This window comes from Lissotriton vulgaris, chromosome 3_1 (genome assembly GCF_964263255.1).
Source record: "Lissotriton vulgaris chromosome 3_1, aLisVul1.2, whole genome shotgun sequence".
NCBI classification, from domain to species: domain Eukaryota; kingdom Metazoa; phylum Chordata; class Amphibia; order Caudata; family Salamandridae; genus Lissotriton; species Lissotriton vulgaris.
In genome coordinates, this window is record NC_141689.1 from 290,958,291 (window position 1) to 290,975,108 (window position 16,818).

The following is a 16,818-nucleotide window of genomic DNA, read 5'->3' on the forward strand; positions in this document are numbered from 1 at the left end:
TTTACATATAACATACTAGTAGAAAAAGTAAAAAAACATATTGGGTGGAGGTCAGGGAAATAAATCAGCAAAACACTCCGAGGTCACCAAAGCCCATATATGTTAAATCTGTTCCAAGCGAAATGACTTAAGCTCGTTCTTCATTTTCGGGATCTTGTGTATAGACTGTGAGCGTACAATACATAAACAGAACAGCTTGAAAATGCGGAATGAAGTTGGTTTAATGAGCTTACCTTTTTTGTGCATGAGCAACCAACTCTGAATCTTCCTCGCTGGGAATTTCAGCAAAGTGACAGGATAATTGCTTAGTTTTGGGCCGACCTAGTAATTTCTTGGCCTGCTTATTTTTCAATATCTGAGGAGCTTTAACACAGAAAATAACAATTTTGCTTCATTAGATTGATAATCGAAAAACCACAGCAAATTCATGTTATCAAGTGTGTTTTAGAAACTAAATAGCCTCCTATTATTGCAATCTGTTGTTTAGAGTAAGAAAATATGCCAATCTTCAAATACTGTCAAAAATAAGTATAGTGCAACTTAAAATATCAAACTGGAAATTACAGAGGACTTCACACAGTCTTAAAATATGCACATGATGGCTGCAGAGAAAAAGAATAAAACATGACTTGCATTCTTGTAATTCCAGACCACTGTACACGTCTAACACTGAGGCGAATATAGGCAATAGTGCAAAGAAAAATTTAATCCACTCCTAATAAAACTTAAATGTTTCCAGTAGCAGAGTCGTTTGCTGAATGGTTTGGCACTGGGCTCAAGAGTCCCTCATTTTCAGTTTAACTCCATTACTTGAAGCCCAGTTGGCAATGACACCTATCAATACTATAACTTACCTCTTATCTATGACAATGGTGTCCAATGTTGATCAACAAGGGCCAGAGCTTCTCCAGATATTTAGGATATCAACATGAGATTAATTTACAGGTCATCAATCAATTACATAGGGCCCGATTTAGATTTCATAACGGATATCACGTCCACCGAAATCTAAATGCCATTATTTCCTATGAGATTTGGATTTCGGCAGAAGGGATATACATCACCGTTGTGAACGAGTAACCCATTTGCAGATATCTAAATCAGTGGTTGTCTTGAAAATTTGATGTGGCTGTTGCCCTCGTAGTTAAATGTAAGAAACCCTTGCCGAGTAGGATATAGGAAAGGTAAATGCAATATAGTGAATCAGTAGAGCACACTTGTATTTTTATAGAAGAAACTGTGTTTCACAGGTTGATTTAAGTCTTTTGTCTATTTTGGTGCAATTCACATAAGCATTTATGAGTACAGGAGTCACCTGTACAGGAGTACTTTTTACACACTCTTACATATCTTTGTGAATTGGCCCGAAACGTTCAACTCCTTATTAGTAAATAATGCAAAAAAAGCACATCCCTGTCTATTTGTACTAACTGTGTATTAGTAGTCCCTGAATACCGCATTTTATTCCCATTTTAGATGGCCCCTTTAGATATTTTATGGTCCAGTTACTAAGTAAGAATACATAAAAGAGTACTACAGGGTTACTCCTTTATGTACTCCAACATTGCTTTGGGAATAGTCCCCAATATGACAGAATTTCGCCCCTCACTGAGGCAGTAGCAGAAGGTTCCCATATCTAAAGTGTTCCGCCTGAGTGGTGGAGTTTATCCATGAAAGCACAGTTTCTAGAATTAGATACTTTGGGGAGAAAACGTTTGCCAGAAAATCCATCAATGCTTGTCAAGTCCACAAAGAAATTCTGGTACTGCAAATGTATTCCCTAGACTACATACTTCAGCAGCAAAAATAATACATTTATTAAAAAACAAATTAACATGGGTGAAAATATCAGTCATAGTGCAAAAAAACACCACTAAACAGGCTATTAGTCTCATGTTGTTGTGATGTCATGGTCTCTGCAGAGCAGCAAACTCCCTCTTCTTTGCTGCTCTAGCAGAGATAAGCACCTGTACTTCGTTTTTTTTTTAGTTCTGAGTGCTTATTATACTAATAATATTTAATATAAAACAATTTTCAAAAGTATTAATGATCTGTTGCATGCTCTGTGTTTCCATTCTCTTTCGAGGTCAGTCTTATTTGCATTTCACTGTGCACATAGCTAATTCTTATTGCTTATCTAGAAAGGGGGGAATGTCAGTTCATCTTCCATTAGGGTTGTCATAGCTCCCTTGGTGTTTCACCAAGTTAATGACACTAGAAATAACTCTCTTGAGATCCCAAGGAGTTGGGAAGGTCATCTATTCAGATGGGATGCTCATCATGGCCAATTCCAAATCTTGTCTGGACAACAAGATTAGATGGGTGTTCGACCTTTTCCAACAATTGGGGTTTGTAATAAATCAAAATAAATCACTGATCATCCCTTCCCAATATAGTTAGTTTTTAAGGTTGAGAATACATTCTATACAAACATTCCTTTTTCTCCCACATTTCAAAAGTAAAGTTAATGAAGAAGGAGATCCAATCATTTATCAGACTGCAGAAGTTTTCCTAAGGAGGTTGGCCTGGATTGTGGGTTATCAGTATTCATCCAGGCAATCTTCCCAGCTGCACTACATTATCGAGCCTTGCAGCCTCTGAAAGTGTTACTTCTGCAAAGGGGGCTCCCTAACTCAAAATTAATTTTCCTTTCCCAAGAGGCAAAGCAGGAGTTGGGTTGGTGGCTTTCCCAAATGGAGGCTTGGAAGTCGGATGGGGTGCCTGATGTGATAACAGGGGAAAATGGTCTCTTGAAAAAGGTCAGTGTCATATAAACGACTTGGATCTGCTTGCCAGTTCCTTTGCGTTAAAAACAATAAACTATTGTATTCTTCAATTAGTGGATACCATCTCTGCTGCCCAATACATAAACTAACCCTAGAATGATTCAAAGGTTTGGCAGACTTAACTAATTAATTAATTAATTGTGGGTTTCTAACGCGCTAGAATCGACTCCCGAAGGAGTATCTCTGCGCAATAGACCACTGGGGAACCCGTCCTGGCTTTCCCTGTGAGATGTTCCCTCCTGGTTATCTCCAAGGTGAAACCAGGCATCCCTGGCGTATGTGGGGGGCTGTTGTGGAGATGAGGCAAGCTAATGCCCAGAGTTGCCGAGTGTGATCCCTGGTTAGAGTAGGCACCGAGGGGAGCATTATCGAGTCCGCTGACCCTGGTCCACGACCCTGCCGCGTCGGGAATTGAACCCTGGTACCGGGCCGTCCTCTGCTCCCAGGTCTGCCACCTCTAACCAGTGAGCCACACCACTCCATGGTTTTCTTTTTCAAAAACTATGTTTATTGCTTTATTTTTAAACAACGACCATACACGTATGCCACATGTTGCACAATATAGTGTCTACGAAGGGTTCTGGCAGCCCAACAGCACGTGTCCAATGTACACAAAATTCTGCAACACAGTTCTGGAAATGGTCACACTCCAAGTCAGGAGAGGGTGTCTGCTGGATCTTCTGTCTGCCACATTCCGTGCCTTCATATGGGGAAGCCAGCCCTGGTTGCTCCCGCCCTCGGTCCAGATAATAACAGGATATCCAGCGTCCCCACACCTTTGTAAATTTCAGGGGTCAATCCCTGGCCTCATTCACCACCCTCTCTACCTCCATGCAATGGTTCATACCTATTATCCTCAAATATTTGGCCAGCACCAGGGAGTCTCCCCATTTTTTGCTACATCTCCCTTCACTACAGAATGCCCAGCATGCAGAAAAGTCACAGCTTCCTTGGCAGGTCCTCGTATCCAGTATCCCCAAGAGAGCAAATGACTGGGTATTCAGGACTGACGCCCCCTGGATCATTGACAATTCTCTAACTATACTCTAGTAGTATTGCACAATAGATGGGCATTCCCAAAGTGTCAAAAAGAAGAAACCATTTGCAGCGTAACATCTCAGACAATTGGGGGAAGACACCCTCCCCTTCTTGAATAATCAACTATGATTGTAATAACTCTATGAAGCATCTTCAGTTAGATGAGCCTCAAGCTTGCTTTAATTGTTACCTCACATGAGAACATTAATGCACTTTGTCTGTCAGCATATCCATTTGGCCCACGTCTATCTCCCATCTAGCCCTAAGGGGCTGCAAGTTGTTCAGTCTGTTATTGATAAGTGTGTGGTATGTGTATAATCCTTTTTCATAGTCATTTCCTTGGACAGTATCCTGCTTCTGAGGGGCTTGCTAACCTCCAAGCCCCCCAAATATATTGATTTTGCCTTAATGGCTTGTTGCACTTAGAGGTAAGGATACTCTTCTACTAGGACTGCAGTTGGGGTAATGGCTACATCAGCCCCCACAGACTGGTCACCTAGCATGTAGATACTTATCATATCCCACTGGACAGAGCCCGTTGATTTCTGCAATTTCGTCAGCCTGCCAGCCTTCCACAAGGGGTCACCCCAGAATACCTATGTTGTCACCCCAGATATTTCGTGGTTTTGTCCCAGGCCTCCGCAACGAGGCCCCAGTCAGTCCTGGGAGCATGAGCTTATAGTCTGTGTCATAAATGTAGTGTATGTATGTATTCACAGCCATCAGGTACTGCTCTAGTCCTTTCGCCTGGTCATCCCTGGAGGGCAAAACCCCATTCATTTATTGCCTGGAGTTGGGAGGCCCAATAATATGCCCTGAGGTCCGGGATGGAGATGTCGCCATTGTAGGTGTTTGTCTGCAGTGTTGGCTAGGCTATTCTGGGAGCACCTCTATCCCAGAGCAATGTACGCAGAGTACAGTCTAACCTATCAAAAAATGAGTTGGGATAGGGTAGGAAGTGTTTTTGGAGAACGTACAAGACCGTAGGCAGGTAATCATTTTAAATAAAGAGGCTCTACCCATAAGTGAGAGCATCTTGCGTCTCCATTTGCCCGCATCGACCTGGACCTCCTGTAGGTTTTCTCTAGAAATTGTGCCTCATCAAGGAAGACTTCGATCCCCAGGTAGCAGAATCCCTCTGTCACCACCCTGATGGTAACTGGACTTGGGAGCAACACTTACCTATTCCCTACTACAAACAGGGTTGATTTATTGCCAGTTAACTTTAGACCCTGCATAGTTCTCAAAGTTACGTAACAGCAATAGAACTGCTTAGACAGGTATGGCAGGATGTCATCGGCATATAGCAACACCTTCTCAGGTTTGTCTTCCACTTCAGGGAATCCCACTATGTCGCCTCTGATTCGCATCCGGGTCGCCAGTGGTTTCATACAGAAGGAGAACAGTAATGAGGACAGAGGACAATCCTGTTGGGTCCCCTTTTCTAACTGCAAGGTTACTTAGAGCAATCTGTTCACCTTTACCCTTGCCATCGGTTTATTATATAGTAACTCTACCCAGTGGCAGAAAACTTGACCAAACTCAAATCTCCTCAGCACTTGACAGAGGCACCAACAATCAATAGAGTCAAACGCTTTCTCATCATCTAAGGCCAAGAGGACTAGTGATTTGTGGATGTTCCTCGGTCAATCCAGCCCTACGTGGTGCCTATTGACGTGGGGTGATATAAGTTTCAACAGGTAGATAACCAGGATCTTGGGCAACATTTTAAGCTCTGTATTTAACAGAGGGATCAGCCTCTATAGGGAGCATGCCGTACACAGCTTTTCTTCTTTAGATATCACAGCAATTGTTGCTTGTCCTAAGTCCGGCGGCAGTTCTTCCCCTCTCCCACTCATGGGCAGGATGTGTGGCCCCAGGATCGAGGTAGTTTGTTTAGAGAATACCACTGGTATCTCTTTGGGTCCTGGGGTCTTTACCTTTTACACACAACCCACTGCCTCTGAGATATCAGTGCAGGAGTGCTCCCGGTCCAGGTCCATTCCACTGTTGTTATGCAATCTTAGGAGCAGCAGTTCCTTGCAGAAGCCTGTGGTGTTGCCTCAGAGGTGGTGTGCCTCTCCTTACACAATGCTCAGTAATATTCTGCAAAAGCCTCCACTCTACTCCTATCTGTAGTCATCCATGTCCCATCTTCTCTGTGGATCTCCGCCACCCATCTAACCCCTTTCTCTCTCTGACCCAGCCAAGTCAAAAGCTGCTAGCTTTATCCCCTACTGAGTACAGTTTTAGAAGAGTGGCTATGTAATACTTTTTTGCTATGTCACGGGTCAGTATATAATTTGTTTTACGCAGGGACTCAATCGGTGCCACACTGCATTGATGCTCATAATGAATAAGTATTTCCTTCCTCTGGTTCCCAGGACACTAAGAATCTACTCAAGGGGTCAATCCACGTTCTGTCCATTTAGAAAGGGGTGTTCTTTCTTGCCAGTATCACCACCCCACAAGACACCCTGTAATACCTGTAGTGGATCAATGTAACATATTTCCTCTGTTGAGACAAGGGACGTTGTTGCACACTAAGTGGAATTCCTGCAACAATACCATGTGGCCTGTCTTCCAATGTACTCTGTTATCATCCCTTGTTTAGACTTATTGAGAAAGCCATTAATATTGCATGACAGGACCGTTAGTTGATTGGATACTTGATAGCTGATAGTTGATAAGGAATACTCTATGTGTTGGTTGTGTATCATAATCTCCCAGATGTACCGTTCGCCCACTCCGCACCCCCGTTCCAGGGGATGGGCCATCTCTGTTACACACGGCCTGAACCCAGGCAGGGTATTGCAGTGACCCACATCGTCTTTGCTGCTCCCCATTAGGCAAGTAATGGGAGCGCCACTACCTCCCTTATCCCCCTGCGAGGCAAAGGTTATCAAGGGTACAGCATGCAACTTTGGTGGATATCAATCATAACAAAATTCCCTAACTGAGGAATGCAACATGCAGCCCTCTTTCAAATTTCCTCCCCAAACCACTCACCTAGGAATGAAGTATCTGTCTCCCCTGAAACGAACTACCGGCAACATATCACAAACATGTTTTAGACCGCCCCTCTCCCCCTTGCCCCAATTACATTATAATACATTTCACTCTCACTGCTTACCCATCACGGGTGTGCTCTGGGCCTCTTCATTACTGATCTAGTCCTTGGACGCTGCATGGAGACTCTTCCCCCTCGTACCACTTGCTGTGCCTCGTCTAGCTTATCTCCCTTCCATGACCCACCTAAGGTCTCTCTCATCATCAATTCAGTCTATAAGTCTGAGCTAACTCCTCTGCGGACATCATTTACCTTGTTCTGAGGTTTATGAACAGGCTTCAATCAACTCAATCATGCTGTTTCATCCTGTCAACTGTTCCTCACTCTCTAGTCATAAGCAAGTTGTACGATTGGAACACCCTCTATGCTGGATTACAAAGCAACTCACTAGAAGACTATAAGCCATTCAGAGCTCAGCAGCCAGACTTAACCGCAACCTCCCAAACAAAACTAACACCACACCACACCTCAGGAAACCACACTGGCTCCCAATACACAAACACGCTCAATTCAAACTCGTCACACACACATTCAAGGCAATAGACAACTCAGAACTCAACTCCTCTCCACAACTCCTACTTGCGCACATCCCATGCATACACAGACCCAAATCAGGAGGACAGCGTTCTCCTACATCACTCCTAAAGTGTAGAATGACCACACACACTTGCTCAGTGCCAGGATACTTTTGTGGGTGATAGTGCGCTTTACAAATATGCATAACGTAACAACATTTATGAATCCACTCACACTTTGTAGTGCCTTTTATGGTAGATGGTGCTTTAAAAATCTAAAAGGTATTCAGTGATTGACATTAAAGTTACACAGGTAGGAAAATATTCAGAAGCATAGCCAAGAGCACAATCAGTTTTTTTTTTAATCAACTGTCTTCGGTACAGTACTCCACAATCAGCTATTAAAGAAGTGTTGAATAGACTTAAAAGACAAGTGACAGCAAATGCTTTGACTTGCATGCATTGCACCTACCTGGCAGTACAAGATAAGCCAAATACATCAACCGGGCCAAGAGAAGCTGCAGACTTACATGATAAAAGCACATTCTAAAGAGCACATGAGAAAAAGCGACGCGCACAAGAGTTTAGTTCAGATCACAGTTAAGAGGTGGGACGTCCCTCCTGAGGTGGATGTCGCTTCTGACACTAGAGTATGTCACATGGAAGTTCAAACATTGGGTTTTGTGCATGGCATCCTCAGCATAGTGGAGGTTGGAGGCATTGGTCATTGGCTGCAGCAGTGGTTGGGGCATATCTTGTCTGGTCATGTGTCTAGTGTGCATATGTGGACTGAAAGAAAGCCACCATTCAGATAACCAATAAAGACAGCTGTGATGGTTCTCCAAAGCGTGCATTACTCTAATGGTTAGTTATTAGCTCTTGAAGTTCTAGAATATGATTGGATTCCTTTATAGTGATATGCAAATGTACTCCATGATGGTTTCTCTTTTGAAAATGACTTCTGAAATTGACAGCATTAGTGACAAGAAGCGGATGAAGCGGAACATCATAAACTGACACTATATCGCATGCCATTGTGCTTATGCTTATGATTGGGGCGACAACAGCTCTACCTAGCATTCTGCAAGTGTGCAGCAAAGCAATCGTGCTTGTAATTGCTCTTACCTTCTTGATTGTCTTTGCAAGCGACCAAATCACTTTTTAACTTCATTATTTGTCCTTGAGGAACACGTACTTCCTTTGCTTCCAGTATCACCTTGCGAACGCAGTTTGTACTTTCATTGATCTGTTCTTTGTTTTCAGTTATGTTCTCTGGGGAGGTTTTTTCACAGGTGTCCTGCTCATAGTAACCAACTAAAATATCACTGCAGCCTGAGTCCTGCCCACATTCCATCCCATTTGGCTGCACTTCTTCCAGCAACTCCTTTCCTTCACCTGGCTTCTGGTGATACTCTGTCTCCTCCTGTGATGTGAACGAAGCATCCTGGGTATTATCACATGCTTTCAACTCTTTATGGATATTTTGATGTGCTTCAGACCAACACAAGGCCATTGACATGTCATTTGCTATGGAATTGTTTATCCCTTTTAAGAATTCTACTTGTTCAACGTTTTTACCTTCCTGAACTGTGAACTCATCTTCTGAACTGCATATGGAGGGAATTTCACAGCTTGTAATTTTATTAGATACTGCCTTTTCCTCCTTAAAAGAAGTCAAACTTGGCAAAGAAAGTTCACCACTGTCCATGGTATGGGCATGTTCCTCCGTAAAAGAAGTACAAGTTGGCAACAAACATTCACCACTGTCCATTGTAAGAGTGTTTTCCTCCTTAAAATATGTCAAACTTGGCATAAGAAGTTCAACACTGCCTATGGTATGGCTGAGCAAGCTACTAAATTCCCACTTGTTGTATTCACTCTCACTAATATCTTTTATGCTACTGAATGGCGTTTTCTTGTCACTGCTTTCATGGAAATGAGATTCACTTTTCAGATCCTCATCCCTGTGACATTTTATTTGCAATGTATGAGATTTTAAGTCCACACTGGAGTCTGTAGAAACCACATCTACACCTGCTTGTGAATGTTCAGGCTGCTGATCACCAGTTACTCCGAGTTCATCTGGTTCCAGGGCATTCCTATAACAATTCTCAATTTGATCACCAGGCTGTGCAGTGGATTGCAACAAAACTTGTCTGATAACATTGTGTGTATATGTTGTAGCAATGCCTATGTTATTTCCAATCCTGACATCGCCTTTTCCATCTTGATCATCTTTAGCCACATTGAAGGCATTTTCCTCAGCAATTGATCCCTGCTCTCTAGACGTTTGACACATGCTAGAAGTTGTTAACATTTTAGGTTCCTCTATAGATATTGAATTGGGATCCTGAAGGTTGTTTTTGTCTTCTACAAAACCACTGTCCTCTTCTGGTTCACTACAGGCACACCGGGAGTGCATGAACGTGAAATTTGGTGTGCGTTGTATTTTTGAGCCATCTATAAGATCAACATTGATTTCGGGCTCTACCTCCAGCTCATTCTGTATGCATTTGGTACTATCATCATGGTCACTAAAAGAATCTAAAACATTTTCATTTAGCAATAACTCTTCCATCAATACCTTTATTGAGAACTCCATGTTGTTTTGAGCAATTTCATCAATGTTCGATTTCTCTTCACCATTTTCCTGTTTCAATATCTCATCAAGGTTCTGCGTGTCTCTAAAAGGTGTGTGATCCAGCCTAGATGGGGTAATGCTGCCATCATCCCTGACTTTACTCTGGCACTCATCGCCAGTTAAGGCATCAGATTTGATTTGGATGAAAGGGTCTAGCTGATGTTTCTGCCTTTGCATGTTCTCCTCCAAATGTTGACTAAAAGCTTCCAAAAGACTTTCAATTTCATTAAACAATTGTCCTCCGCTGTCACTCATTAAATTACCACTGGAACTGTCTACCACTACGAGCTGAGGAAGGAGGTAAAGGCCGCATTTCGTTTGATTACTTTGATCAGAAGATGTTTCCATGCCAGATGACGTTTCAGAGAACTCTTCCAAACCATCTTCAGATGATCCATTGGTGTGTTGTTCTTGAGCAATATTTAAGATGTGTTTTGGAGAACTAGGGGATGATTCTATGTGATGATCCAAGGAACTAGGTGGTGATTCTCTGTGACAAACCCCTTCGCAACTGTCATAGGAATTATGAGGGAGGTCAAGGTCCTTGACACCATCATAAATCTGAACACTTATGTGATCATAATTCATAATAGAAGCATGGATTTCTTGACTAGAATCTTCAGTTAAATCATATCCAACATCATTTGTTGGGAAATGACTTAATGAACCCTTAGCCTCATCTTCATGCACATGGATTACGGATACATTGCCTGTTTGTATGACATTTACTGGTGAATTGGTTTGTTGAGTTGTTCTACTTACATCTTCAATGTACATTACATTTTTCATTTTGTCCCTTGTGCTTTTATTGTGGTTTGACTGACTTTGACTACCCCGATCTAAAGAGCTTAAGAGTGGATAATCAAAATCCATAGCAATAAGAGTAGTTTCAGGATTATCACAAATACTGTGTCCACCAGTACATTTGTCTTCAGAAACACATTGGTCTACCTCATGATATGACGGAGATATCGCAAAGCCCCCCAGCAGAAATCCAGACGTCTCAGAATCTGTATGGGAATCTAGATCAGACAAATTTGCATTAGAAATAGTGCCAAAGAAGGGGTCCATTTTAAAAGAACACTCTTCTTTGTTGCAGGTTAGTACATGTGAGTTATTTCCATTATCAGTAAATTTATGAAAAATTTCATTTTTAAAACAATTGTGTTTGTTGTTTTCCAAATGTGATCTTGATCTGCTCAATCTCAGCCCAGTTTGTGGACTTCAAACCATATTTACCTTTGAACATGTCTTTGGTTGGATGTGCTATGTTGTTGAATTCCATAGGAGTAACAACAGATGCAGCTGTGTTATCTGTGATTGAACCACAAGTCCTGTTTGTCATGTCACCATCATCATTCACATCAATTGCTTGCATCTAAGGACAAAATGTAGAGAAAACTTGTGAGCAGAGCATTTGTTTAACAGATATAAAATATAGCAAAAACATTTTCAGCCTACGTTCTAGCTATATTATAGTTGGGAAATACTGTTACTTGGCCATACATAGTGATCTATTTAAAAATAAAATAAACAGCCAAAAACATTTAACAATTAATGTTCCTGTTATCAAAATAGTTAGTGTCTATTTGCTGTGACGTCCCATAAATGCACTTAAACATAGATTATGATAGCTGATAAGCCTCGTGGTCATCACTCTCCCTGCAGCGAAGTGGTTGACCGCCAGTATTTAGTCTGTAACAATGCCTGTAAAATCTCTCCTCAAATCCATTACTGAATTTGAACCAAGTACCCCTGCTTGGTGAGTTTTTGCTAGAAGGTATTTCTTGGTATGACCAACTCTCTTTGTGAAGAAGTTCTTCATGTTACTCTGAAGCAGGGTCTTCAACTTTTTACTGAAGTAAGAGTTACTTATGTACAATGAACTTCATCGTAAGCTACCATTATTCCTGTCGTAACAGTGATCATACCATACAATATTATAATAATGGCAACCTCATTTACGATTACCCGCAGTGATCACTTCAATGCCTGAGACAGGGTTGCCACCAGTAATGTAAAAAAGGTTTTATCAATTTGGAATACCTCTATTTGTGAAATACAAAATAGTCATAGCTCTTACACCCTGTGTACCATGGTAATAATATGAGTCATAAGTCGCACTGATGCCGAAAATTTCTTACTCAAATATCGTCTTTAAATATCTTTCCCAAATTCATTCATTTTTCTCAAAACATCAGCTTGTACATCTTGAAAATACACACATTTTCAGCTTGAATACAGGGTTTTCAATGTTGGTATACATATATTAATTCAACCAAGCAAAAACGTCTAATTTAGTAGACTGGGATGCATACACAGAGAGCTACTTACAGGTAGCTGGAGAGATACTTGTAACTCCTGAGCTATGCGTTGGAGATTTCTGCTCTAGAGCCTCTCACTGTGGTATGCAGTCAAATGTTTGAAAACTTGTGACTAAAATACAATGTAAAGGAAGAAATGCTCATTGTTGAATCATAGCTGGATTTCTCTCATTTCCTTTCAAATGAGCGAGTGAGAACACAGGCTGCAGGATGGGTGTTGGTACTGACAGGTCAGTTGCATTGAGCACAAAAACAGACAGAGGCAGATGCAGGGAGTGTGAGTGATGAGTGCAGATGGTGTTAGGGAGCAGGTGGATTAAGTGATGGGGGATTATTTGGGACCGCGCATGGGGATTTGGGAGATGAAAGCAGGTGAATCAAGGGCTGTCAATAACAAGCAATGGGGTGGCTGTGAGTGAGCTTTAGTCATGAACCATGGAAATTCGGAAAAAGAAATAGTATCAGACTTTGCAAGCTAGTAAAAAGGGGTAGAGAAAGGCAAGTGGAAAGTGGAAAGCTGCAGAAACCTTATCACCTCCAGTACATACTCAGTTACATGTTTTTGAACAAGGGTCTCTCAACCATTCTGTTTTTTTGCCTCATCACATGAATGAATAAATGACCAACTTATAAATCGCAAACAAATGCCCAAAGGCTTCAAGGCGCTAAAGCCGTTCCACTACCAGAAAGGCAGCAGCATAAGCCTCCAGTAAGATACAGTTACTGGGCAAAAAGCCAGGACTTCAAGGACTTAGGAAAAGGAAGATGTGACTCAAGGTAGGAGACCAACAATGTGAGAATATTCCAAAGCATACAAATCTACAAGAAACTCATATTCCATGACCCATGTTCTTGACCCCTCCCCCACAGGAATATCTTCAAGTGTTGTGCTGTATCTGAATGCTTTTCTGATTTCTCCTGTAGAAAAGTGGGTTATTAGTAGGTGGGGGCATTCACCCTCAGTTAGTAATAATACCACGATCACTAACAAGTCCAGCCAAGTTTCAGTAAATTAATCTTTGCTCCTCCCTTGGTAGCTTGGCAAATGAACAGTCAGGCTTAATTTTGGATATTGACTGCGTAAAGCATTTATTACCACCAAAACAGTAAATAAGTATAAGACACAACACAATAAAAATCCAATGCAACTTTATAAAGATAGGAAATATGTTTATCTTTACAAAGACACCAAAATGACAAACATCCAATGTAGGGAACTGGAGATAGAATTGTCTTTAATTATTATCAAAAATTGCAAAAGGCCTAAAGCGCCACTTGCGACCACCAGGGGGCGATACAGGGACAAAGTTTAAGTTTAAGGCCGATTGCGAAGGAGCGCGGACCGGCTAGGCTGTCAGCTAGGTCCCGATAAAAGGTTTTAACTTCTGACTTTTTCTTGGTTCTTTTGTCTCGTTGACGGGCTTGTCAGCTGGTTCGTGGGTTGGCTGGATCTAGAGTTGAAGTTGACAATGGCACCCTGCTGCAACTCGGCGGTTCGCTGAAATGACGGGCATCGAATCCTCAGTATCGATGGCGAGGAGGGTCTTGTAGCAGTTTTCGACTGCTTCCCTCTCAATGTTAATCTGGACTTTGCCTGCAGCTTTTCAGCGGGATGAACAAGCAAGGTCGATCCGATTGGCGAGTAGATGTCAGCAACTTGACTTTCTACATCGAGCTAGTCTCCTCCTGGAGATTTTCTGCAAAAGTTTGCAGAAAGTTTCTAAAGTTTGAGCTCTTGCAGTTTCTTAGTTGTTCTGGGGAAAACAAGGGTCCAGCCCAGGACCACCAGCCAAGAGCTCAGAGACTCTGTATTACCTCTTGGGGGCTATGACTCACTTTCCCACAATGTACCTGTACAGTCCAGTAAAAAGCCAGTTGCAGCTGGTCAGCTAGGGTGATCCTCTTTTTGATTTGGCAAGTGACTTCTTCCAGCTCTGTTGTACCTATTGCTGATTAGGAGGATACTACTTTTTCTTTGATTCAGACACAGTCCTTTCCTTGTGGAGCCTTATGAGTGCAGCAGGTGCAGTCTTACTGAGTGCAAGCCTTCTTTGATGCAGACCAAGTGTCCAGCAGGGCAGTCCTTCTTCTTTCTTTGTTCCAGGCAGCGTTCTAAAGAGTTCCTCAGAGTTGCCTTATTTATCCTTCATTTCTTAGCTTGAGGAAGGGGGCACCATAACCAATAGGGAAAAAGCTACCTCCCTCTAGTATGACCACTTCCTGTGAAGTGTGGCGAACCTCTGCCCCAGAATGCACTATTCTCCAAAAAATCAAAAGGGAGAAAATCTCTTTTTGGTATGTGTGTGTGCATGTGTAACCCAACCCAGAGGAGCGACTAACTACTGACTACACTCCCCATCCAGCCCCTCTCCTAATCTAATTAGGGGGGCTCCCATCTGGCTCGGGATCAAGGTAGTGGATAGGTAAGTTCTAAAACTACTTTCCTGTAACAGGTATAATAAATCCGAATGTCTGACATAATATCGACAGACAGAATATCGAAATACAAAAATATCGGCACAAAAATATCAACATCAAAAATATCGGAATCATATCTTCTTAAAGGTAAGTACAAAAATATCGAAAAAATAATATCGTAGTACAAAAATATCGGAATTAAAAATATCGTTTTTTTAAATGTATTAATAATAATGTAAAAATAATTTTAAAATACATATCATTTTACAAATATTAAATAAAAATATTAAAACAAAATTAAAACTAATACATATACATTTAAAATAAATAAAACACTTAATAATTTAATGTAATTTTATTTTTTTAATGTTATTTAATTGATTTAATGTAATTTTTTTTGTTTTTACCCTGTACGCCTGTACCCCAAAAACCCAAAACTGACCCTGAACCCTAAAAATATCCCCGTACCCCAAAAACCCAAAACTGACCCTGAACCCTAAAAATACCCCTTTACCCAAAAACTGAAAACTGACCCTGAACCCTAAAAATACCCCTTTACCCAAAAACTGAAAACTGACCCTGAACCCTAAAAATACCCCTTTACCCAAGAACTGAAAACTAACCATTATCCCTAAAAATACCCCTTTACCCAAAACTGAAAACTGACCCTGAACCCTAAAAATACTCCTTTACCCAAAAACTGAAAACTGACCCTGAACCCTATAAATACCCCTTTACCCAAGAACTGAAAACTGACCCTGAACCCTAAACATACCCCTTTACCCAAAAACTGAAAACTGACCCTGAACCCTAAAAATACCCCTTTGCCCAAAAACTGAAAACTGACCCAGAACCCTAAAAATACTCCTTTACCCAAAATTAATTAATATTATTTAATTACCAATTAATTATTAATTAACAATAACAATAAAGTAAATATATTAGCACATTAGCTGTAATTAATTTAATTTAATAATTAATATTATTTTTCCCAATTAAATAATTAAGAATAACAAAAAATGATATATAGAAAAATTACTATAATTAATGTAATTAACTAATTAATATTAATTAATTACCAACTAATTAATAATTAAAAATATGTACAAAATGATATTAATTAATTAACTAATTAATATAAATTAATTACCAATTAATTATTAATTAAAATATGTACAAACTTATAATAATTAATTAATTATTATTAAATTACTTCCCACCCTATTCCCCTATAAACCCATAACCCGCTACAGAACATATTTATCAATTAATCAATTAATTAAAATTAATTAAAAATGTATTCTCAATTAATTAATTAATAATTCCTACTAATGAATAATTAATTTAACATAATTAAATTACTTCCCACCCTATTCCCCTATAAACCCACAACCCGCTACAGTAGTAAAAGACAATATCTAATTAAATTACATTAAAAATAAATAATAAAACATAATAAATACAATATAATATACACTAAATTTATTTAAAAATGGATATTAGTAACATCGAAGTTATTTATTTCGATATTATTGACATCGATATTTAAAACTTCGATATTACTGATATCATACTAATATCGATATTAAGACTGTCGATATTACTTACCTTCGATATTTTGTCCCATCGATATTTAAACTTCGATATTATTGTATATCGAAATTTAAAACTCGATATTTTATCTGTGTACCAATAAATCCAACTTTGGAAATTTGCAAGATTTAATGTGACTATTAATTTGATACTTTATAAGGTATTGCTAACTGTTGGACTTGGCCCTTTTTGCAGGGTCATCCTTGGATGATTTGCCTTCCTCCTGTATTTTTTCTGAGCTGTTGTTGGCTGTTTTATGACTCTGGGCAGTTTACCACTGCTGATCAGTGCTTAAGTGCATATGCTCTCCCTATTGTAAATTGATGTATGGATTAGTGACTCCATGATTGGCTTATTTGATTTACTTCTCAGACCCTAGTACAGTGCACTGTGGGTGCCCAGGGCTTGTAAATCAAGTGCTGCTGGTGGGCTT

At 40.4% G+C, this 16,818-nt stretch overlaps 1 protein-coding gene across 1 annotated transcript in view; it reads right to left on the reverse strand.

Annotated features, from left to right (window-relative positions):
* Positions 1 to 16,818, reverse strand: part of ALPK2 (alpha kinase 2) — a 618,993-nt gene that overhangs the window by 126,136 nt on the left and 476,039 nt on the right. Inside the window, exons 5-7 of the mRNA XM_086960478.1 lie at positions 11,290 to 11,428; positions 8,535 to 11,072; positions 234 to 363 (exon numbers count right to left, since the gene is read on the reverse strand). Coding sequence (XP_086816604.1) covers positions 234 to 363; positions 8,535 to 11,072; positions 11,290 to 11,428 — 2,807 coding nt within the window. The remainder of the gene's footprint in view (positions 1 to 233; positions 364 to 8,534; positions 11,073 to 11,289; positions 11,429 to 16,818) is intronic.